The sequence below is a fragment of the Mustela putorius genome, unplaced genomic scaffold, assembly GCF_011764305.1.
Source record: "Mustela putorius furo isolate JIRA1106 unplaced genomic scaffold, ASM1176430v1.1 tig00000738_pilon_pilon_pilon, whole genome shotgun sequence".
Classification (NCBI taxonomy): Eukaryota; Metazoa; Chordata; class Mammalia; order Carnivora; family Mustelidae; genus Mustela; species Mustela putorius.
The window spans coordinates 11,240,609-11,263,639 of record NW_025421463.1 but is presented as its reverse complement, the minus strand read 5'-3'; the positions used below and the strand labels follow the sequence as shown (position 1 = coordinate 11,263,639).

Genomic DNA, 23,031 nt, shown 5'->3' with positions numbered 1-23,031 from the left:
GGCCGTGGTAGGTCCTTGTCGCCGCTCGGAAGTCCTCAATAACCCCCGCGGCTCCCGTAGTCGCCGCTCGGGGCCCGTCGCCCCGAGGTCGTCGCCGTCGCCGCCTCCGGGTCCGGGCCCCCGGGCCCTCCCGCTGCCACCATGAAGCTGCGGGTGCGGCTACAGAAGCGGACGTGGCCGCTCGAGATGCCAGACGCGGAGCCGACGCTGGGCCAGCTGCGCGCGCACCTGAGCCAGGCCCTGCTCCCCACTTGGGGCTTCAGGTAGGCGGCCGCGGCGGCCGCGCGCCGCGGACCCGGGAGCAGTGCGCGGGAGCGCGCGCCCGCCGCGGGCGGTCACGTGAGGTCGGCCCCCCGCGGGGCGTCGCGGGTCGGGCGTGCCCGGGACTGCGACCGGCGCAGGTCGGGCGCGGCGCGGGCGCTGGGGCTGCAGCTCCCGGGCTCCCGGGTCGCGGAGGACATGGCCCGGCGTCCGGGGGACCCCCTTCCCTTGCAGGGTGAGCCATCGCTTCCGTTTCCGCCTCGGAGGAAACCGGGGACGGGGCGGAGCGCAGGGGTTCGGCTGGGGGCAGACCTTTCCAGGCTCTGTGGGATTCAGGTTCACCATCACCAGCTATCGCAGTGTCCCCGGGAGAAAGTCAGGAAAGTTCTAGAAGTTAGAAACCGGCCCTCCATCCGAGGCCACCTGTGAGCGGGCCGCTGCTGGGGCCGCCGGACTGTGGAGGCTGCGCTGAGTGTGCGGGGTCCCGGCCCGCGGGGAGCCCTTTGACTTCCCCGCCGCAGAGTTTTACACAGTACGGGGTGTCGGCGTGGGTCAGATCCTTTTTATTTTCCTGGCGAGCTGGAAAACTAAGATAAACGTTGGCCACGGGAGGACCCTGGAGGGCTTACAGTTTGGGGGCAGTGAGGTTGACAAGTGACGGACCAGATTCCGCTATTAATTTAGGGACTGCAAACGAGACTGCTTTGTTTCCAGAGAGTATTTTCTGGGGACAGTAATCTGGGGGTAGAGGGACAGACAGAGGGCGGACCTCTTCACATACTGAGGTAGCGAATTTGGAATTTGAGGGTACTGAGAACAGAAAAAGGCGGTCTCTGGGGCTTTTTGGGTGAATTCGTCAAAAGAAAATCTGTTAATTAAGTGGACCGTTTTTATGAGACTTTTATATACTTTGACTTTATTTTTAGAGAATAGAGTAAAATGAGGTCATATTATGAACTTCTCACCTTTCATTTTTCAGGTAAAGGCACGGTATTAAAAGTAAGCCTGTTTGTCTCCAAATTAAAGATGAGATACTGACATAACTGTTAAGCGCTGTATTAAGTGACATTAAGTGCCTCTTGTTATTTTTGATGTTAAACCTAAGCGTTTTGTATGCTGATGCCATTACCCCACCATAAATCTTCAAAAGCAACTTTTTAAAAAAGATTTTTTTCGTATATCTGTATTTATATTTTATTGATATTATTTTTTAAATTAGGGGCAGTCTTGAAAGGACTTTACAAGAGCCCAGGTCAGTTTCTAATTTGAGTTTTTTTTTTTTTTAAGATTTTATTTATTTATTTGACAGACCTAGATCACAAGTAGGCAGAGCGGCAGGGGTAGGGGGAAGTAGACTCCCCACTGAGCAGAGAGCCCCATCCCATGACCCTGAGATCATGACCTGAGCTGAAGGCAGAGGCTTTAACCCACTGAGCCACCCAGGTGCCCCTGAGTTTGTTTTTATAGTTGAGCTGGTTAACTGGAAGAAATGTAAGCTTCAGCTTCTGAAAGTAAATTCATTCTTCTGAAGTACCTGCACTTGATAAAAATGGGCCTTTTTAAAATTTAAAATGTTATTTTTAAAGTATCTTCGCTGAGAAGTGCATCTGGGATTGACATAAAATATTTTTAAAAGGCCTGGTATTTCTAAAATGGCATTTTCTTCTTTTTTTTAATTTAAAGAATTTATTTATGTATTTGACAGACAGAGATCACAAGTAGGTAGAAAGGCGGTGGCGGTGGCGCGGGTGGGGGGGGCAGGCTCCCCTCTGAGCAGAGAGCCCAATGCTATTGGCGGGGTGGGGGTCAATCCCGGGACCCTGAATCATGACCTGAGCTGAAGTCAGAGACTTAACCCACTGAGCCACCTAGGTGCCCCTAAAATGGCATTTTCTGATAAGTTAAATTTTTTTTTTTTTTAGTTTCAGAAAACCAGTTTTAATGCCTCTGCAGAAAAGGTGTATGTTACTTTATTTTTAAAATTTTATTTATTTATTTAAAGATTGAATTTATTTATTTGACAGAGAGAGATAGCAAGAGAGGGAATACAAGTAGGGGGAGTGGGAGTAAGCAGGCTTCCCACCAAGCAGGGAGCCCAATGTAAGACTCCATCCCAGGACCCTGGGATCATGACCTGAGCTAAAGGCAGACGCCTAATGACTGAGCCACCCAGGCGACCTTGTATGTTACTTTAGAAGTAGTTTTTCCCTTTTTCTAAATGGGGACAGTAGGCCAACACTTTTATTCATCATATAATCCTTGAGCTTTTCTACAGATAGATGTTTGAATGAATATTTTGTTAGGTACTGTTAAAAAAACAAACCTTTTGCTATGACAGATGATCCATAAACACATAGTACATTTGAGGTATTTTTCTCTTTATCTGTTGGGATGGTGTTTTTTGGTGCATCTGGCAGATTTTCAATGTTTTTCAAAGGGTTTGAAAACCCTTGATAACAGAAGCATAGCAACTTATTTCCTAATAAGCAAAACTTTGGCAGTTTCTCCAACAAAGACACTGTAATTGGTAAGAAAAAAATGTCTTAACATGTGAAAGAAAACAAATGAATTACTTTGAGCATTTTTGAAAATGCAGCATTGCAAGAATCCTGTTTATTCATGATTTTCAGTAGACTTCATCCTTGGTTGACCTCTCAAAAAGTTAATGTTAAGTCAGCATTGTTGAGTGTAAACGCCTTATAAAATGTGCACTGGTTTGTTAGTTACTCTTCACCACTATGTGATGAAATGATGGTTATTCTCTCAGATCAGAGGAGCTATGATAAGGAAGGGAGAGTTCGTTGCTTCGGGCTGATTTGAGCTCTTACCTTGTTTAGCGGTAGGTTTTTGGATTTGTGCTATTTTCATTATAAAAGGCATTATCCATGGGGTACCTGGGTGGCTCAGTGGGTTAAGCCTCTGCCTTCAGCTCAGGTCATGATCTCAGGGTCCTGGATTGAGTCCCGCATTGGGCTCTCTGCTTAGCGGGGAGCCTGCTTCCCACCCCCACCCCCCGCCCCCACCTGCCTCTCTGCCTACTTGTGATCTCTGTCAGTCAAATAAATAAATAAAATCTTAAAAAAAAAAAAAAAAGACCTCATACGTAACTGGTCATCAGTAAGAAAGGTGATCATGTATTTAACAGTGGTAGGGGAGAATTTATACTCGGTCCTCTACATACTCATCTTCTTGTGATTGTGAATATTCATCTAGGACATGGGTCTAGTATTTTGGAACAGACATAAGCTGACTGTTCTGTTGAGACAATGACTGGGGAGCCCTGATTTCACCTTCATCACCTTCCCAACTCATGTTTGTTGGTTGCATTTATTCCACAAATACTTTTGTTTGCCAAGTGCTGGAGAGAAATAGTTTTGAAATAGACAAGATGACTGACCTTATGAAACTTAAATTGTAGTGGGGGTGGAGAAGAGATGATAAATATGGAATTTTCAAATAGTGATGTAGTAATAAAAATAAAACATGGCAGTGGAATAGAGTGATGGAGGCTAGGCAGAAGGCATCTTGGAAGAGGTGGCACGGGAATTGAGACCCAGATGATGAGAGTCAGTCCCCGGAAGATCTGGAAGAGCAAATGCAGAGGCCCAGAGGCTGCAGTGAGGTTGATCTGTTTTGAGGAAGGGATAGAAAGCTTGCATTGAGAGAGAACAGCGATTGAGGGGTTGAGGTAGATGAGGTGGGAGAAAGGGGGAGGGTTCAAATGGTGGGTGTTGGAGGCCATGTTAGAGGTTCTGTTCCAAGTTCGAATAGAAGCCATTGGAGGATTTTCAGCAGAGCAATGATGTGACGTAGTTTGTATTTTAAAAAGACTATATTTCATTGACTGAATTTTAAGTAAGATCTTATCAATCTTAAGATGCATACTGTTTTATGTAACACTAGAGGAAAAGTTGCCAGCAATTATCCTTTGATGTGTCGTCAATTTTAAGAAGCATCCCTGTTTCAGAGATACCAGAATTACAAAAGATGTGAAGTGTGTACCTTAGAATTGGTGGGAACATGGGTTAATGATAGAGGATTACTATATCCTGCTCCCTGGGCTGGAATTGTAGCCATTAGAAATCTGTAACCTAGGCATCTGGTGATAAGAACAAGTTAATTTGGATAGTTTTTACAGAACTTTGGCTTCCTTTTTATTTTTGTTTTGATTTCATCACTTCACTCTTCCAAGATCATACCGTGTACCTTATATATGTTCTAAGTGTGTTATTGAGGGTAATGGTAGCAGGTCATGGTAGGTAGCTCTTACTATCCTTATCCATCTTTCTTGGCAGTTCCGATACCCGGTTTGCAATCACATTGAACAACAAGGATGCCCTCACTGGAGATGAAGAGACCTTGGCTTCATATGGGATTGTTTCTGGGGACTTGATATGTTTGATTCTTGAAGATGCCATTCCAGCACCTAACTTACCTTCATCCACAGATTCAGAGCATTCCTCACTGCAGAATAATGACCAACCCTCTTTGGCCGCCAGCTCCTATCAGTCCAGTGCACAGGATGAACAGCCCAGTGCTTCAGTCCAAGGACAGGCAGCCCAGACCGGCGTCTGGAGTGATGACAGTACGGTAGGTAGTAATACCAAGATGAGAAATGGGGTAGTTGAGAAAGCACACTGAATACCTCAGTTGAATTCTGTGTCCATTAGAATAATTATGATTAGTAGACTGTAGATAACATTCTTGTAGAAAATCTTAAACTGCTGAATGCCTGGACCAGTATTTGACTGGGATTCTGAAGAACCCAGATTTTACATATTTGTTTTGTTCAGACATTTACTGCTCCAGCCAAATTGTCCCTTGGTTCCTGTTGTTGCCTCCAGGCTTGCGGTTCCGAGCAGAGCTGCTCTGGTCTGCTCTGCTCACTAAGGCTGTACAGAGTCCGCTTACTTCCAGAGTACTTGCAGGACGCTTACACCTGGGTTCTGAGTGTATCTCACACTCTGTGCTGACATGAATTTGCAAATAAGAATGTTGTCTTCTTCCCAAACCAGCTGCCCTTTCTGTTGGTGGCATTACTGTCTTCCTGAGCTTGAGACCCTGCAGTGATCTTTTGACTCCTTCGATAAGCCCTGTCCGTTCCTCTCTCCATTCCAGGCTTCTAGTGTCTGTCCTACAGTCTGCTTTCTGGGTTCATCTTTTTCCTGCACATTTTTGATTATGTTGTTCCCTTGCTCTCTAGTAACTCTGTGTCATTAATACACCTGTGCTTACAATTTTTGAGCTGAAAAAGACCCAACTGTCTCTAGTTTAATTCTTGTCATATTACAGAGAGGGAAAATATTGTCTCTCTTCCTAGTTTTTAAGGCTTTTTAGGGTTGCTTTCTGTTCTTCCCGCCAGTAAGCTATCATCTCCAGTCAGACCAGACTCCTTATCATGTCTCCTATACCAGCTGGCACATTCACACGTTCCCGTGTGCGCGTGCGCACACACCGTACCTGCTGCTTCATGCCTTTGCTCTTGCCGTTTGCCAAGCCTGGAATGCACCACCTTCCCTCCCTCTCCTGTCTGTGCCTGTCTTCCAAGGCCCCGCCAGCCACAGTCCGTGATCGTCTTTAATTTCTCAGTATTGATTATCTTTACTGCCTTGTAAACACCTCATTATTTATTATCCTGTTTTTTGATTTCTTGTATGGCACAAATGATCACATATATCACTTAATTTTTTAATTCTACATATATGCCATCATGTTCACAGTTTTTTGTGTGTATACATGTTACTTCAGCTTATTTCCCCCCCCCCACCCCCAGGCCTTAAACATTTGTGAGTGTTAAGTATGCATTATGCTTGTCATATGTAGACAGATATTAAGAAATGCTTTTTAAAAGATCGGTAAAATATGAAAATCATCTATGTTGAGGTTTTTTTGTTTGTTAGTTTTTGAGAGAGTGCACTTGAGCAGAGGGATGGGGAGAAGGGCAGAGGGAGAGAGAATCTTGAGCAGGTGCCACACCTAGTGAGGAGGTTGACTCGGGGCTTGATCTCACGACCCTGAGATCATGGCCTGAGCCAAGATCAAGAGTCGGATGCTTACCAGACTCAGGCGCCCCAGAGATTTTTTAATAATAGTATTGAAAGAGATTAAGCAGTTTAAAAAAGGCTTTGTAAAGCTCAAAGTATTTTTATGATTTTTTTAGAAATTATCTCTCTGTTTATGTTTCATGGAGGTTATTTAGGGAGTAATTAATAGATTATTTAGCCACATATTTAAATTGTGTTTTTGAATCTTCTTTGTTGATAAACTCAGATTCTGGTAGAAGGGTCCATTCCTTTTACTTGTGTACTTGTAAAATACCCAGCAAGAACGTTTCATGGTGTATCTGATACTTACTTTACTAGTTTCCTTTTGGAAAATTTTGACAAATTAGTATTGCTTCAGGTTAATTTCAGTTCTAAAAGCACGTTGTTTCGTATTCTAAGACTTGTACAGGGTGACTGTAGAGTCTTAGGTGGAAGGTGAGCTTGAAATCTCCTGTACGTATGCTGTAAGTGCTTGCAGCAGCATGCTCTCACTCACTGTAGAAGTCTTAGTAAGGGAAACAGCTGGGTACAACAGGAAGCAATGGGAAGATTTTACTCTTGTAATTAAGTGTGAATTAATTTTCTTATTTCGTATATTTGGGAATTCTAGTGCCTGTTGAATCTTTGATGGAAAATGGGGATAACCGGGTATCGACCCTAATGTTAGCCCTAAGCTGACTTTTAATTACTTGTCCCTATAATTTGTAAATGACATGACAAGTGATCAAGACAAATAGAGAGGTGGTGCTGAACATTTTTTCCCATTTCTGCAATGCATGAAGAGTGTGATAAGTATTCACAATCATATCAGAATGACGCAGAATGTCAGCGGTTCTCATGGAGTGGGAGGAAGGTTGCATAAGCTCACCGGGGATTCTGATATCTTTCTCCACGGCGTTATAAGTTTAGGGTAACTTTTAATATTTTTTTCACATGTATTGTATTACTTACTGTTAGTAAGTAGTAAGTAGCTAAAAGTTGGATAGATCAGTAAGAAGTGAAGAGCTTACTTCATATTTTAGGTGTTAAATGGTTTTAATAAGTAGTTCTATTCAAAAATGTGATGGCGCCTCCTTTTTAGGTAGTGCGAATTGTCACTGGCCTCTAGGTTTTAACAAATGAATTTGGATCTTTTCCAGAAGTTAGTAAGGGCTAGGTCCTCAGGGATTTTGGAAGAACAGCCTCTTGCTCCCTTATATATTTCTACCCTTTCATCTGTCCTACATAATTTTTAATTTCCTCTGTCCCTTCTTTCATGGAAATACGAACTTAAAGAGAAGAACCATGTGTTTTGCATCAAGAGTTGAGCACATGTGTAGGAAACAAACCTGATCAAAATTAATATAGGTCACATAGTCTTCCTGAAGCAGCATATTGTGTCTGAAAGCCTGAACTGCGAGTCTGGAGATTTTGGTTCAGTTCAGGTTTTTATTAGCTGTTAACCTTAATTATGTTATTTAATCTGAATCACAATGAAAACATGTATAAAAGGGCAACATCATCTGACTTGCCTGTTTTATAGAATTTTTGTATGGTGCGAATGAGAAGACCCTGAGGACAAAGCAATCAGTAGGAGATTGTAAGATAACAGTCCTTAACACTGGCTCAGCAAGCGTTTGTCGAGCACCTACTAAGCGCCAGGCATGGTCCTGGGATTACAAAAGTAGCTGACGTGGAGTCTGTTCCTCTCTGAGCTGCGGTCCTGGTGGGATGTAGATGCGTAATCAGGAGGGTGCAGTGCAGTGCCATTGGGTGCAGTAGTCAAGGCCTCTGCCGGGCAGGGGGGCAGTCACCGCTGCCTGTTTGGCACCGGGGAGGAGCGCCGGTGTGGGGAGGGTGGCAGGGAGTGGGCTTGACAGAGTCCGGGACCGATGAAGTGATAAAGGGCCTTGTATGCTAAGGAGGTTTAGCAGTTTGGACTTCATTTTCTAGGCCTGTGTTTCTCGGCATTTTGTCTACGAAACACTTCTTTCCTGTGATTGTGAGGAGGTGTTACAGAGCATTGGGGAAGAAGGGTGGTGTTTCTTGGCTAAGTGTCATACACGTTATTACTGGAATTGTCAGCGCTCTGTAATGCCACAGTGGATTGTGTGAATGTGGAGGGTGAGGGTCGGGGGCTGTAGCTTCCAGTAGCATTTTCCAAACTTCATTGATCGTGGAACTCATTTTCTGAGGACATCTAGGGTTACGTTCCAAGGCACAATTTAGGGAAATGCTGCTGCCTGCATTGGGGGACCGCTGGGAAGTTTTAAGCTTGGACATGGGCCACAGTTGGATTGTTAATCATCAGAAACTCTGGCAGCCGTGGGTGAAATGTCTTAGTAGAGAGTGGAATCGCGGATACTTGGATACAACGGATACAGCCGTTGTCGGAGCCGGGCGGTGAATGGGTCTGAAGTAGCATTGGGGAGCCATAGGGGCAGAGTTCGGGGTTAGTTGGGAGGTAGATTCAGTGGAACTTGGAAGACCGAGCACATGGAGTTGAGGACAGTAGAGCGAGAAGGCCGGGATGGTGTCCAGGTTTGGGGCACACTGACCGGAACTCGCGGGGGTGAGCAGCTCGGGCTGGGGGAGTAGATGGCCGCTCGTTGATTTAGGAGAGCTCGCTTAAAACGTGTCCCGTTTCTGAAACGAAAGTGCTGTGGCTTTGAGCACAAATCTGAGTTCGCTTTAGGGTACAAAGTAAACTGCAGAAATAAAAGCCTGCTTAATGAATTCATGCTTTTTGTTTTCTTTTTCAGTCGGGGCCCGGTCAGACTTTCGAAGCTGGGTCGGTTCAAGATGTTGTGGACATGGAAGAAGGCACAGGTGTCTTTCCCTCGGAACCCATGCTCTGCAGCGAGTCGGTGGAAGGGCAGGTGCCACATTCGTTAGAGATCCTGCATCAGTCAGCGGACTGTTCTAATGCCAACGATGCCTTGATAGTATCGGTGCATCTGCTCATGTTGGAGTCAGGTTACATACCTCAGGTAAGGCGACAGGCAGAAATCAAACCTGTTAGGGCTTCAGTTTCCCATTGGGAGTGGGGTGTATTGATAAACATCACTAGGGTATTGTGGTTTTCTAGATTTCTGTATTAAAAACAGAAGATTATGTCTGGTGATATGTAATAAACTATGGCCAAGAATGTGGGATGGGTATATCTATATGGTTGACTCGCTGGGTTTTTATGTTAATGGCTCTGAATTGCCAGTAATCCAGTAAGATTCAGTTAGGAAGAGGGACATTGCTTGCTTGCTTGCTTCCTTCATTCTCCATTTGGTAAGTATGTGCCTGTGACAGTGCAGTGCTTTGTCCCCACTGTCAGGTTGCTCCCAGTCCAGGGAAGAGAGACAGTTTATAGTCCATCCTACTGTATTGGTGACATCCTGGGAGAGATGTCTAAGTATGTGGGATGCCAGGAGTCACAGAGGAGAACAGTTAGAGCTTCTCCAGCCTTGGTGTGCCTAAGAATACTTAGGGATCTTACTAATGCAGATTTTGATTTATTTACTTTGTTTTTAAATTTTATTTGAGAGAGATAGAGAGCATGAGCAGAGAGAGGGAGGAGCAGGCTCTCCACTGAGCCAGGAGCCCGATGTGAGGCTCGATCAGGACCTGGGGATCATGACCTAAGCTGAAGGCAGATGCTTAACCGACTGAGCCCCCCAAGCGCCCCTGCAGATTTGGAATTAATAAGGCTAGGGTGAAGCCAGAGACCCTGCATCCATGTTATGAGTGACAGAGATGTAGAGCAGTTCAGTGACTGTTGTGCCATGTCATTGTGTAGCATGCCATGCCTGGGGCCAGGAGTTAGGATGTAAAGATCCTGGGATAAGTGCTTGTCTGCAAGGAGTCTGTAACTTGGGGAGAGAAACAAAAAGAAAATTATGATGTATTATGATAGAAGTGTGTAACGATAGAAATATGAATAGAAGGTTGGGATCAAAGAGAATGGCATGATTTTTTTAAATAAATGGCCTGACAAACAAAATGGTAATTGAGCTATGGGTCTTGAATGGTCTTATATGGCTTTGCTGGGCAAAAAAGTGAGTCTTTGATGAGAGAAATCAATCCCTGTCTCTGATGTTATTATATCTACTCGAAAAACGTTTTGATGAAGGATAATATATTGTAACTTTTTCTATCAAAATTTTATTAATGAGAGGGGCGCCTGGGTGGCTCAGTGGGTTAAAGCCTCTGCCTTCGGCTCAGGTCATGTTCCTAGGGTCCTGGGATCAAGCCCCGCGTCGGCCTCTCTGCTCAGCAGGGAGCCTGCTTCCTCCTCTCCCTCTCTGCCTGCCTCTCTTCTACTTGTGATCTCTGTCTGTCAAATAAATAAATAAAATCTTAAAAAATTTAAAAAAATTTTATTAATGACGATAGTCATGATTTGGCAAATTTGATTAAGGGGTCTGTATGGAGTGCGTGTTTCCAGACAAATTAGGGGACTCTTGGATTTTTGGTCTTTTTTTTTTTTTTAAATACTTTATTTTTTATTTATTTGACAGAGAGAGATCACAAGTAGGCAGAGAGGCAGGCAGAGAGAGGAAGGGAAGTAGGCTCCCTGCTGAGCAGAGAGCCTGATGTGGGGCTTGATCCCAGGACCCTGGGATCATGACCTGAGCCGAAGGCAGAGGCTTTAACCCACTGAGCCACTCAGGTGCCCCGGATTTTTAATCTTTTGAGAGTAACGCTTTTCTTCCTTACTCGTTTCTCTTTGCTTTCACTCCCCAGGGGACCGAGGCTAAAGCCCTGGCCATGCCAGAGCAGTGGAAGTCGGGCGGCGTGTATAAGCTGCGGTACATGCATCCTTTGTGCGAGGGCGGCTTGGCTGCTCTCACGGGTGTGCCTCTGGGAGCCCTGCTTGTCATAAACGGTAACTGGCTGGCCCGCTCACCGCTGTAACTTCACCAGAGCTGACCTATGCTTCTCCAGATGTCTAGCTGCTTCGGTGTTTGGCGCTCATGGTCTAGTCAAGGCTTTCCCAGCTCCGCGTAGTCCCTAGGCCGCTGATCACACAAGTCGGCAAGGTGCTGGACGACTTGGGTCGCCGTTGTGGCGGCTGGCTTCTGGGCCAGGGCAGGCGCCGGCCGGCTGTCCTCACCTCGTGGTGTTCTTGCTCCGAGGGTGTTGTGATCATCGGAATGAGAGGATCTCTTATGTAAGAGCTCTTTGTGCTGCGGGGGACTTTTTTATGTTTATTTTCTTGACCGAGGTCAGGAAGTGAGCGAAGGGAAGAGGTGAGATTGAGCGGGGGTCGCTTTTTATCCCGTTTGGTGTCTCTGAAGAGTAATGCGTAGACATGCGGCTGAGCACGGCCTGTGTGTGTGTGTGTGTGTTTGCTCCCTGACCCGAGCCACAGGAACGTCACTGAGTAGTTGCTTTTTCTGCTTCTCTTTCCTATGGGCAGTTTCCCAAGGATGGCAGTCCGTTCCATTTTTGTATTTCATTTGAACTCAGATGCCACCCACAAGTCCATACGTCTACAGTGGTCTGTGGAATCGTCCCATAGTCTCACGTTCCGGAGAGCCAGTGGAGTGAATAGAATCTTTCTTTTCTGCTCTCTTGATTGTTGAGATTTATCCCTTTAGTTAAAAAAGATAGTTTGATGAGATTGGGGTGACGGCATTTTTGATTCTTCAGGACAGCCTGCCTTTTGTGTAGCAAAGACGGTTGCCTCGATGCGCCTTCGCCCCGAGGTCTCAGCGGCCGCTGTTCCGCTGAGGCTGGGGGGAGGCCTAGTGGGGCCCGAGGGAGCACTCAGACCTCCAGCCGCACCACGTTTGCCTGTTGCATTTATCGAGGTCCCTTGTAGGACTTTGTTTGAAAAATGTTCTGCAAAAATTGATTTTGAAAACCACCGTCCTACCCTGTCTTTATCTTGGAAATGAAAGATCATTTGTGGTCCCCTGTGATGTGATTTCTGCTACTTCCCTTTAATCACTAGATTCTTTGAAATGCTCCTTTCAAGGCTCAGATTTCAACAGCTTTAACGGCTCCGGTGGCATTCCACGTTTGTCAGGATGTGGCTGTCTGATGCGGGACTAGCCGTGTCTCCTCAGCGTTCCTCCCAAGAGCCCAAGAGACGTCCAGCTGAGCGTTCTTGCACACGCAGGGGCGACCCTTTCTGCCTCTCCCAGGGGCTCTGCTCCATCAGGTCGTAACTTGCAAGGCTGAAGCTACCCGGTCGTGACCACGAGGTGGTTTCTTCCAAAAGCACTTTAACAACATGCATAATAGCTTCTGTTCACTGGTTTCGGGCTACGTAGCATACAGAGAATGGCTGCGAGGTCTCGCGATGGTGTTTCTTCGTTTCTCTTATATTGTTGTTTTACTGTTCTCGGCACATCGGCTGCTCGCAGACTTGCGTGGCAACCGGCCATTCCAGGCTTCATTCTCTGAAAAGGAGCAGTGTGTCCTTAAGTCTTTCCTTCACCGAGGACCTCCTGCTCCGTGCACATGTGCCTAAGCACAGCCTGGGCTCTTTCATGGAATGAGATAAAGTGCGCCTTTGTGTACACGGCTAAAACTGAACCCTCTGGTGATGTCAAGAATAGTGGTTCTTTGCATCTAGAAAGAGATGATGTTGTGAAAACTAACAGGATTCTTTTAATAAACAAGGGAAGACTCCTTGCCAACGGTTAAATAAAAAAATAATTGGAATTTTTAGTGACTTTATTAGAAATAACGATTTTATTATGTTTAACAGTCTCCTGTTAACCTTGTTGCGTATCTTTCAATTACTAATAAGCCTTCAATTACTAAGAACCTTTCAATTACTAATAATCCACTAATACGTAGTGGATTTTTTTTTTTAAAGATTTTATTTATTTGACAGAGTGAGAGAACACAAGCAGGTAGAGCAGCAGAGGGAGAGGGAGAAGCAGGCTCCCCACTGAGCAGGGAGCCTAATGTGGGGCCCGATCCCAGGACCCTGGGACCACGACCTGAGCCAAAGGCAGTCATTTAACCAACTGAGTCACACAGGCGCCCCTACCTAGTGGATTTTATATAAAGGGTGCATACTTCAGTTTTTAAGGGTGTTGTAGAATAATTAATTTGGTGTGGTGGCAGGTTTACACTTTGCTGTGAGGGAAGGAAATAAGCTTAGAGCAGTTTGTTTTCTTTTGTGTCCTTCGTATGCTGGGGCAGGGAGATGCAAGCCCATGCTAAGACGTGAAGGCCATTGGTGAACTGACGAGTTATTTGTCTCTTTTGCTTATTTACAGCCACACTAAAGATCAATAGTGAGCTCAGAAGTGTGAAAAGGTTGCAGCTGCTGCCGGGATCATTTATTCGCGAAGCTGAACCAGGTAGGAAAAGCATGATCGAACTTTGGGGATGAAGCTTTGAGAGGTTCACTTTAGAAGAACTGAAAGGTAATGTCTGAGAGACTGAAAATTCCTGAATGAGATTAAAGCAAATTCCTCGTAGGAAACTCAGGAGGGTTTTACTGTCCTCCTATGGCTTGGAGTGGTGCCGTGGGGTAGTGGCATTGACAGCAGGGTCTTTGAGGGAAGGCTCCCTAGATCTAGGTCTTTGCTTGAAGGCCTAGATACTTACTCTTTTAGTTCCCTGGAGACTCTATCCCTGAGGTCCATGAACTCCCACAGACCAAAACTGATGAGAGAAGGTGATGTCAGGAAGCTTATTTATAATGGTCTCTGAACACTTATCGTCACGCCAGACCAGTGTTGTTACTGCTTTTTCTCACATCTTAATTTTATTTTATTTTTTTCAGTGTTCATAGATTCATTGTTTATGCACCACACCCAGTGCTCCGTGCAATACGTGCTCTCTTTAGTACCCACCACCAGGCTCATCCATCCCTCCACCCCCTTCCCCTCCAAAACCTTCATTATGTTTCTCAGAGTCCACAGTCTCTCGTGGTTCATCTCTGCCTCTGATTTCCCCCAATTCACTTTTCCTTTCCTTTTCCTAATGTCTTCCATGTTATTCCTTATGCTCCACAAGTAAGTGAAACCATATGATAATGGACTGTCTTTGCTTAACTTATTTCACTCAGCATAATCTCCTCCAGTCCCGTCCATGTTGATACAAAAGTTGGGTATTCATCCTTTCTGATGGCTGAATAATACTCCATCGTGTATATGGACCACATCTTCCTTAGCCATTCGTCCGTTGAAGGGCATCTTGGTTCTTTCCACAGTTTGGCGACTGTGGCCATTGCTGCTAAGAACATTGTGGGTACAGATGGCCCTTCTTTTCACTAACATCATTTGGGGTAAATATAGTGAAATTGCAGGGTCATAGGGAAGCTCTCTATTTTTAATGTCTTAAGGAATCTCCACACTGTTTTCCAAAGTGGCTGTACCAACTTGCATTCCCACCAGCAGTGTAAGGGGGTTCCCCTTTCTCCACATCCTCTCCAACACTTGTTGTTTACTGTCTTGTTAATTTTGGCCGTTCTGACTGGTGTAAGGTGGTATCTCAGTGTGGTTTTGATTTGAATTTCCCTGACGACTAACGATGATGGACATTTTTTCATGTTAGACCAGAGACCAGTGTTTTCTTAGTCCTCTTTGCATTATCAATCCCCTGAGGAGCCTTTACAGAACTTGTCCCCCACTCATTCTCTTCCCATGGAATTTTAATACCATAGATACAAGTATTTTCATTTGTGTACTCTGACTCTTTGGACAGTCACAAAGCAATGGTATAGCTAGGGTTTTGTTTTGTTTGCCAAGAACCAGTTTTGGTCCTGTTGTGGATACTGCACCTGGTAGTGGACACTGCACAGGTAGATGAACTAGACTGATAAATCTGTAAAGACGGTCTTACCACTGGGACCAGAAAAACTTGAAATTCCTTGGCCACAACACTTTAGTCATCTTGACACTAGAGAGGACCTGCTATGGGGAGCAGAAATACTCTCTACTCCACAGTAGGTACCATTTTACAGATTAGGAGATAGGTCTAGAGAAGGTTAAATTACTTTAAGATCACAGAGCTAATAAATGGTGGAATTTAGGATTGGAATAGATTTGATTCCTGAGCCTATTTGTTTTTGAGAGATTTTACTTATTTGAGAGAAAGAGAGAGAGCACAAGAGGGGACAGTCAGAGGGAGAAGCAGACTCGTTGCTGAGCAGGGAGCCCTACATGGGACTTGGGACCTTGGGATCATGACCTGAGCTGACGGCAGACGTTTAACCGACTGAGCTACCCAGGTGCCCTTCCTAAGCCTATTTTTAAAAGACAACTTCTATAGGAATATAGCTCAGATTCATATTCCTCATCTGGTTTCTGTTAAAGAGGAAGTAGGGGGTGCCTGGATGGCTCAGTTGTTAGGGGTCTGCCTTCGGCTTAGGCCATGATCGCAGGGTCCTGGGATCGAGGCCCACATCGGCCTCTTTGCTCCGCTGGAAGCTTCTCCCTCTCTCACTTCCCCTACTTGTGTTCCCACTCTGGCTGTCTCTCTCTGCCAAATAAATAAATAAAATCTTTATTTAAAAAAAGAGGAAGTAAAAGGGGAGGAAGAAAATTAATACTGTTCTATTATGCTAAGTTTATGGACTATATTAACTAAATATTTTTAATATAGTACTTTTATGTTGGGTAGGGTTATTTAACACTGCCCATCTGACAAGTCATTTTGATTACTTTTTACTGTGACTTATAGTACAGTACCTAATCTATACTTATGAATAAGTTCCTGATTACTTTTATAGTAGGTAACTGAAGGAAAAAGCTTGTTTAAAAAAGTCAGTTTTCACATTTCAAAAAAGGCCGTGAACCAAACTGATTTTTAAATATCTTGGCATTTAAGTTCAAGTCCATGGTAGTTCATGCAACGAAGATAGCAAACAAATGACGAAGAGCGTTCTATTTCTTATAGATGGCGAAGCGTGCCTAGTTCAGGATGGGGGGAGCACACATGTACTGACGATCTGTAATGCGCCTGGCCCCGTGCACGGACCTTTACATTTTAACCACTCTTAGGTGCACCGGTGGTGTCGCCTTTAAGTAGGTGAGCAAACAGGTGTTGGATCAGGGGGGTCGGAGCCTGGTAGAGCTACACCGGAACTGCGGTGGGAGCATGGGTGGCATCTGGCCGGGCTTCCCATGCTACAGTGTATCTATAGGTGAATCATCCAGGGATCTTAGGAAAATGCAGGTTCCAGTGTGAAAATGTGGGTCTGTGGTAGGGCCCAAGATTCAGTTGTGCTCCTGAACAGTGTCCAGGTGATGGCCATCCTGGTGGTCCGGACCCACACTGCGGAGTGGCAGTGGAGTGACCTAAATGCGTTGGAGCCAGACTTAGGTGTGGCTAAGACTTACTGTGAGGCCTTGGGTGTCTTTCAGTATCTGTCCTGTTTTTAACATGGGGGTCAGGGTATTTGTCTCCTACTTCGGGGGAACTACTGATGTGAAAGAGCTTGAAGAATGCTTGACATGGTTCCCAACACCTGGTCGTCAGGAGATGGGGATAGTGCTCCTTCTGCTGGGACCTGAGGAGCGGTCCCCCGCTGGGCTCTCCCAGTGCCTGGACAGTGGGGCAGGCGCTCAGGAAATCATGTTGTGTCTACAATTCTCAGCCCACAGTTTGTCCTACTATAATTGTAACCTGTGAGCTTGTACGTTGCCTGCAGCTCTGTTGAAATGGTGAGATTTCTAGCGTTACATCTGAGAGTTAGTTTCCAGAGCGCCAAACGATACATTTCTTCATCTGCTAGAGACTGTGGTTCGTGTCTCTCCAGGCAGGAATTACTTGTGAAAATATACCACTTTGATCTGGCAGAAGTAGAGGATACCATTTCAGGTTTTGCCATTTCAGGTTGTGCCATTTGATTTTGTGTTTCAATTTTTCATTAAAAAATATATTTTAGGGGCAAGTGTAGCCAAGATATACAAAGATCTTCAGAAGCTCTCTCGTCTCTTCAAAGACCAGCTGGTGTATCCTCTTCTGGCTTTTACCCGACAAGGTGAGAGATGATAAATGATCCCAGGTCGGACGGCTAGAAAGAACAGTAGTTTACATGCTAAGCCTGTGACTCTGATATAAGACTTTGCCTCTTTTCTCCTCTTAGTGAAGTTCTGTTCTTCAACTAAGCATTAATGTTAATTCCTTAACGTTATATACTTCCTTTTTGTATTTCCTCAGCATTTTGTGTATCTCTGTTGTAGCCTATCTTCCATTGTATCATAATTGTTGACATGAGTTCTTTCCGCCTGTGGTTTATATATCTTGAAAGTAGGGAATAGGCCCTGGGTCTGGTCCATAATAGGTGTTCAATAAATAATAACGGAGAGTCTGTAAATTGGGTTTTAAGTTTTTTTAAACATGATTTATTGGGGTTCTATGCTAGGTATTATGGATATTTCACATGCATTCTTTATTTTTTTCAAGATTTTATTTACTTATTTGACAGAAAGAGAGAGATCACAAGTAGGCAGAGAGGTAGGCAGAGAGAGGGGGAAGCAGGCTCCCTGTTGAGCAGAGAGGCTGATGCCGGGCTCAATCCTAGGACCTTGAGATCATGACCTGAGCTGAAGGCAGTGGCTTAACCCACTGAGCCACCCAGGCACCCCCACATGCGTTCTTTTTTAATGCTAACAAGTTTGAAAGAGATTTTAGTCTCATTGTATAGGTGAAGAAACTATTTTTGTGAGGTTTTGTAATTCATTCAGAGTTCTCATATTAGCGAGCTCTTACTTATGTTGTAGTAAAAAAACACTTTAAAATCTCAGTGACTCAAAGCAAACAGTGTACTGTTCTCACTCACGTATGTATTGTGTAGGGGTTAGCTGTGACTGAAGGAGTAGTCCTTCTCCAGGACATGCTCTTGTAGCAGAGGAAAAAGGCCAGTGGCCCAGCCGCGTGTTGGTTCTTTAAGCTTTTGCTTGGAGGTGATGTGCCACTTCCACTCATATTTCACTGCACAAAACCAATCAAAATGGCCAAGCCTGATGGCAGTAGAGTGGGGAAGTGCAATTAGAGGCTAGAAAATGAGAATCCTTTAGCTGGAATGTATACAGATTTGTATACTCAGATTTATACAAATACGTATGTGGCTTTCATTAACTCTGTATATTGAGATATTTTAGGTCTCCAGTTGCATGCGCCCAGGCTGCTATTGCCATAGTTTTCTTCTTTAGATGGTGATAATAGAAGAGAAAAATATGAATTTTAAAACCTTTTATTGGATTTCGATTATCTTTGCTAGTGGAGAACAATATCACATCTATTTCAAGGTGCTAATACTAAACCATTTTCATTTGACTTTGGAAGATGATGTTCTTTTCCCTTCTTGACTTGCCTCTGAAATTGATCTTACTTCCTTTTTTGCCTAGCCTGCTAGACTGCAGATAATATTGCTGCCTAACACTTGAGTGTTTGTTCTGACCACTCTGTGTGTATCCAGACATTGAATTCTCCTCAGGGAGGTGGGCAGTACTAGTCCCCCATCTTACAGATTAGGAAGTTGAATTATAGTTTAAGTAACTTGTCCCAAGGCACACAGCTGATAAGTGGCAGCATTAGGAACCAGTTACAAAAGCCAACATCCGTCTTTCATAGTTGAGTAGAGAAGTCTTTGTTGCATTGACTATTGCTCCGAACAAGGGAGGCCATTGGCTAACATTTAGAAGTTGTCAAAGTTACTTATTTGGTCTGTATTAAAAAGTATTCATCTTTTCAGTAAATCGTTGAGGGAATAATGGACTTAGTAGTAGCCATCTGGTTGACCTGGGGTTAAAAGTTTATTGGAGGTGTCACATACTTGGGTTGTGGAGATAACCCTCTAATTTGTCACTTAGTAACAAGTTGGTAACTGTTAAATACGTGGGGAAAGCTCGATGTTCTTTACTTAGTGATACTTCTTCTTTTTTCTTTGCAGCACTGAACCTACCAGACGTGTTTGGGTTGGTAGTCCTTCCTTTGGAGCTGAAGCTGCGGATCTTCCGACTTCTAGATGTTCGTTCTGTTCTTTCTTTGTCTGCAGTTTGTCGTGACCTCCTTATTGCTTCAAATGACCAGCTGCTATGGAGATGTTTGTATCTGCGGGATTTTAGAGGTGATTGTTACGATAACATGTGAATCTCTTTCTTACTAAGGTCTTAATTATTTAGCTCACCAAGTTTTTAGTTGTAGGCTCTTTTTTTTTTTGAGCGTTGCAAATAATCATAATTATAGCCTTATATATAAGCCATATATATATATATAGCCATATATGTGTGTGTATATATATATAGCCATATATGTGTGTGTATATATATATATATATATATATCCTTATCGGAAGGAGATTCTAAGCCTCATATACTTTTTTGCCTATATCCTGAAAACTCTTCCCAGTCTTATTTGTGTTCTCCATAAGTAGACTAGTAGACGTAGAATATTTCAGGAATTTTGAAAATTTTGGAAATTAGAAAAATTTCAAGTTTATTCTTTCTTTTTAGAACATCCTCCATTTGTGACTTAGTCTGGTACATTTCCAAGCTCCCATGGTTGTGACCTTGTGCACAAGTTAAGAGAGCCCTGCTTGCTTCTGTGTGGCCTTATTTCCATATAGTCTGATTTATGGTGACCTGGTGATCACTGTAGCAGTGATGATGGTGGAACTTGGGGGTGGGGAGAGGTTACCCCAAATGTAAAAGCCCTTTGCCTGGTGTATCAAGATTTCCAGATACTAGCCTGGAATCCTGATAATGGAATTTCTTTTCTGTGTGTCAGTGTTTTTGTTTTCTTTTTTTAAAACTGATGTGACCCTTAGGTGGATCATGAAATCAATGCAATAAAAAAAAAAACAAAAAACCATATAAAACAACCATTATAAAATAGTTGTAAACTTCTATTTCAGTATACGTATATATAAGTGTATACTGCATTGTGATGTAAAAAATATTTGTGGTTCCCATCAAAAGAGTGTGAGTGATGGTGCTATGTATAACATACTTGGCAACTGTAAAAATCTGGTGGGTAGACCCCCTTCCTTCTTTTTCGTACTGAGAATATTATGTAGAGTCATTTGGATTGATAAAAAACTTTTTTTTTTCTTTAAAACTTCAAAATCTAAGACGTGAACAACCTGGATTTTCTTCGTCCTCCTCCTCGATTGCTGAGGCCCTACATTATTCCTGCCTCTGAATCTAGAGTTCAGAATATCATTTTGTGCCAGGAGACAGCAAGTATCATCGCAAATTTTAAAAAAATTAATTATAGTCAAAAAGAAAAGATAAAATGACCAAAGTATATAGAAGAACCAACTGAAAAGCAGGCTGTGATAAAAAGGGGCAAAAAGCCCTTTTACATACATTCTCAAATTCAGATATAAAATACATCAGTCTCTATCTCATTTCCAGATTGTAGTCCATAAGCTGAGGGTTCAGATTTCATAATAAATTTCTCTATGGGCATAATGCGAGTTGTCCTGGTCATACTATTACGAGTTGGGAGAAGAAAACCCAGATATGGAAGAAAATTTGAAGTCAGCTTTCCCTCCAGTAATGATGGGCTGCGATGCACACCCGGAGTTCGTCACCCAGACAGTGTCACAGAGACTCGGGTTAGAAGAAGCGGCCACACCCAGATGAGGCCGGGGTGGGGGTGGGGGGCGCAGCGAGGGACGGCGGGGGCCTCCGTGGGCCTCCATATTCCTCAGGGCGTCCATGCACGGACTTCCCAGGAGCAGCGACAGTCGCCTTCAGCCAGCGAGAGTGGTTTGAGTCCGGTGCAAGGACAGGCCCTACGGTGTGTGGTAAACAAATGATTTGTGTTCCTTTTTGTGCTTTGTGTGTAAGCTTCAGTTTCCTTAGGACAAAAGCAGAAGTGCTGTTTAGTGCTGGATGAATGAAGCATTTTAAATCCTTATTTGTATTTTATTTTATTCTTTTTCGTAGATGGGACTGTTAGAGCTCGAGACACAGATTGGAAAGAAGTAGGTATTACTATTGAGGCTAATGTTAATATAAGCACAGAAATAACTAGTGAGTTAATACGTTAAAGGCATATTATCACTTTTGTTGTGTGATGAAATCTGTTTTCAGTACGTTTGTTGCTAATTTTCAGTAATTGAAAGCATTCTTTATTACCTTAGACTCAGTCTTTTTCTTAATTACATAGGAAAAGAAACATTACCTCAATGATTGTTTTTCACCTTTACTTAATATAAAATATTCTCTCTTCCTCTGTTGCAAAAAATGTTGAGTTTCTGTGCTGGAGTGGTCCAGCTGTTCAGCTCATTAGACATGTGTGCTGGGACAAGAGTACGTGTTGTTTGACATGCAGACGCCTACTGTACAAGACGGGGGCAGGGCTCCCGAGAAACGGGGGGGCGGCTAGAGAGGGGTCCTCAGCTGTGTCCGCTCACAGCCCCGCCTCTGAAGCTGGTGTCCCTTTTGTTGTAGTTTAAGTTGCGCTCCATTAGCAACGTGGTTTAGGTGAAAAAGTGTATTTCAATGCTGTCCTCCCGCCCCCCAGGACCTTAACTTTATATTTGGGGGTATGATATTCTCAGCGGATATTTAAATTTTCCACTTTCAAGAAAACCTGACCTAAAATTATATATGAGTCCAAGCGCTCTGCACTGCCATCTGGAAGTGCGTGTCCCTCAGTGATCCTGCCTTGGGAGTGAGTGTTTCTCCAGGGAGACACAGTTGCTCAGTTGCGGTGCGGTTAGAGGACACTTTGTTCGGCCTTGTCTTCACAGCTACTGCCTTATTTGTGCAGATGGAAACTGGTCGAAGATCTCTGTGTGCACCGGTTCCTTTGTCTGCCCCAGAGTGTGGGCAAAGGAAAAGTATAGAGAGAGCAGTGGAAGCAAACTGGGACTTTGGAGAAACCTCCAGATCACTTACCGCGTGTCGTTCTTGTGTTTCTGCAGCTCTACAGGAAGAGGTACAGACAAAGGAGAGAAGCTCAGAGAGGTCGCCGCGTGGTGTTCCCACCGCCGTCGCCCCACCCCATGCCGCTCGGCCCCAGCCCCTGGCACCCCAGGCCTTTCCCTCCCAGCTCTCTCCTCCCTCCAGGAATTATTGGTGGAGAATACGACGAGAGAGTAACACTTCCCTTTGTTGGGGACCCCATCAGTTCACTCATCCCGGGGCCCGGGCAGACACCAGGCCAGTTCCCTCCATTCAGACCACGTTTTGATCCCATTGGCCCGCTTCCAGGACCGAGCCCCACCTTGCCAGGGCGAGGTGGCCCGAGTGACAGATTTCCCCTAAGGCCCAGCAGGGGTTGGCCACCCGACAGCCGGCCACCATTCATGTGATTGATTGTAATCTTCTGGAGCTTGTTTGGTTTTTTGTTTTGAAAACCGCAGATGCCATCTTGTCAGGGTGCTGATCCCCAGCGCTTCCTGATTGTGACGCTGAGGAACGCGCTCCCCGTGGCCTTTCCGTAGATACTTAAAGCTCCAGGGGCGGTGGGGCCCACAGGGTCCTGTAGGACTGGGTTGGCCTTGGAAATAGTTGGCTCCTGACCTCCCCCCCTCTGAGTTCTCCTCTTGAGTGAAAGTTGTTCCCTGATACATGTTCTGCACCAGATTAAAAAAAAATTAAGTATAAATCACACAGCAGTCTTAATTTTTATTACAGAAAGAGAATAAATACTCAGAACAGCTTCACAACATTACTTGGAGGTTTCAGAGTGATTAGAGAACCCATTCAGTGCCATCAGATTGTGGCGGGCGATTTTGTAAAAATTCTTTTTCAGGGGCACCTTCTCTTCAAACAGAATCATTCGCAGAAGCCTGATTTATAAAATGAATAAAAGCCAAGCT

General features: G+C 44.4%; 1 protein-coding gene across 2 annotated transcripts; it reads left to right on the top strand.

Moving 5' to 3' along the window:
• Nucleotides 1-118: 118 nt before the first annotated feature.
• FBXO7 (F-box protein 7) lies at nt 119-22,820 on the top strand. Of its 2 annotated transcripts, none has more exons than XM_045083964.1 (9): nt 119-263; nt 4,557-4,851; nt 9,047-9,274; nt 11,022-11,163; nt 13,517-13,600; nt 17,137-17,232; nt 19,147-19,323; nt 21,149-21,186; nt 22,132-22,820. In XM_045083964.1, the coding sequence occupies exons 1-9, from the start codon at nt 142-144 to the stop codon at nt 22,519-22,521; spliced, it is 1,572 nt and encodes a 523-aa protein (XP_044939899.1). In that variant the 5' UTR covers nt 119-141; the 3' UTR covers nt 22,522-22,820. The 2 variants fall into 2 exon arrangements, with proteins under 2 accessions (XP_044939899.1, XP_004743145.1); XM_004743088.3 differs by lacking the exon at nt 119-263 and adding an exon at nt 374-496 and having other exon boundaries at nt 4,709-4,851.
• Nucleotides 22,821-23,031: the final 211 nt, after the last annotated feature.

What these genes read in the sequence shown, in the direction of transcription:
- FBXO7 (XM_045083964.1), top strand. Translation starts at nt 142, where the DNA reads ATGAAGCTGCGGGTGCGGCTACAGAAGCGGACGTGGCCGCTCGAGATG. An exon ending in TCTGGAGTGATGACAGTACG is followed by an intron (nt 4,852 to 9,046) that starts GTAGGTAGTAAT and finishes TTTCTTTTTCAG; the next exon opens with TCGGGGCCCGGTCAGACTTT. An exon ending in TCTGGCTTTTACCCGACAAG is followed by an intron (nt 17,233 to 19,146) that starts GTGAGAGATGAT and finishes TTTTCTTTGCAG; the next exon opens with CACTGAACCTACCAGACGTG.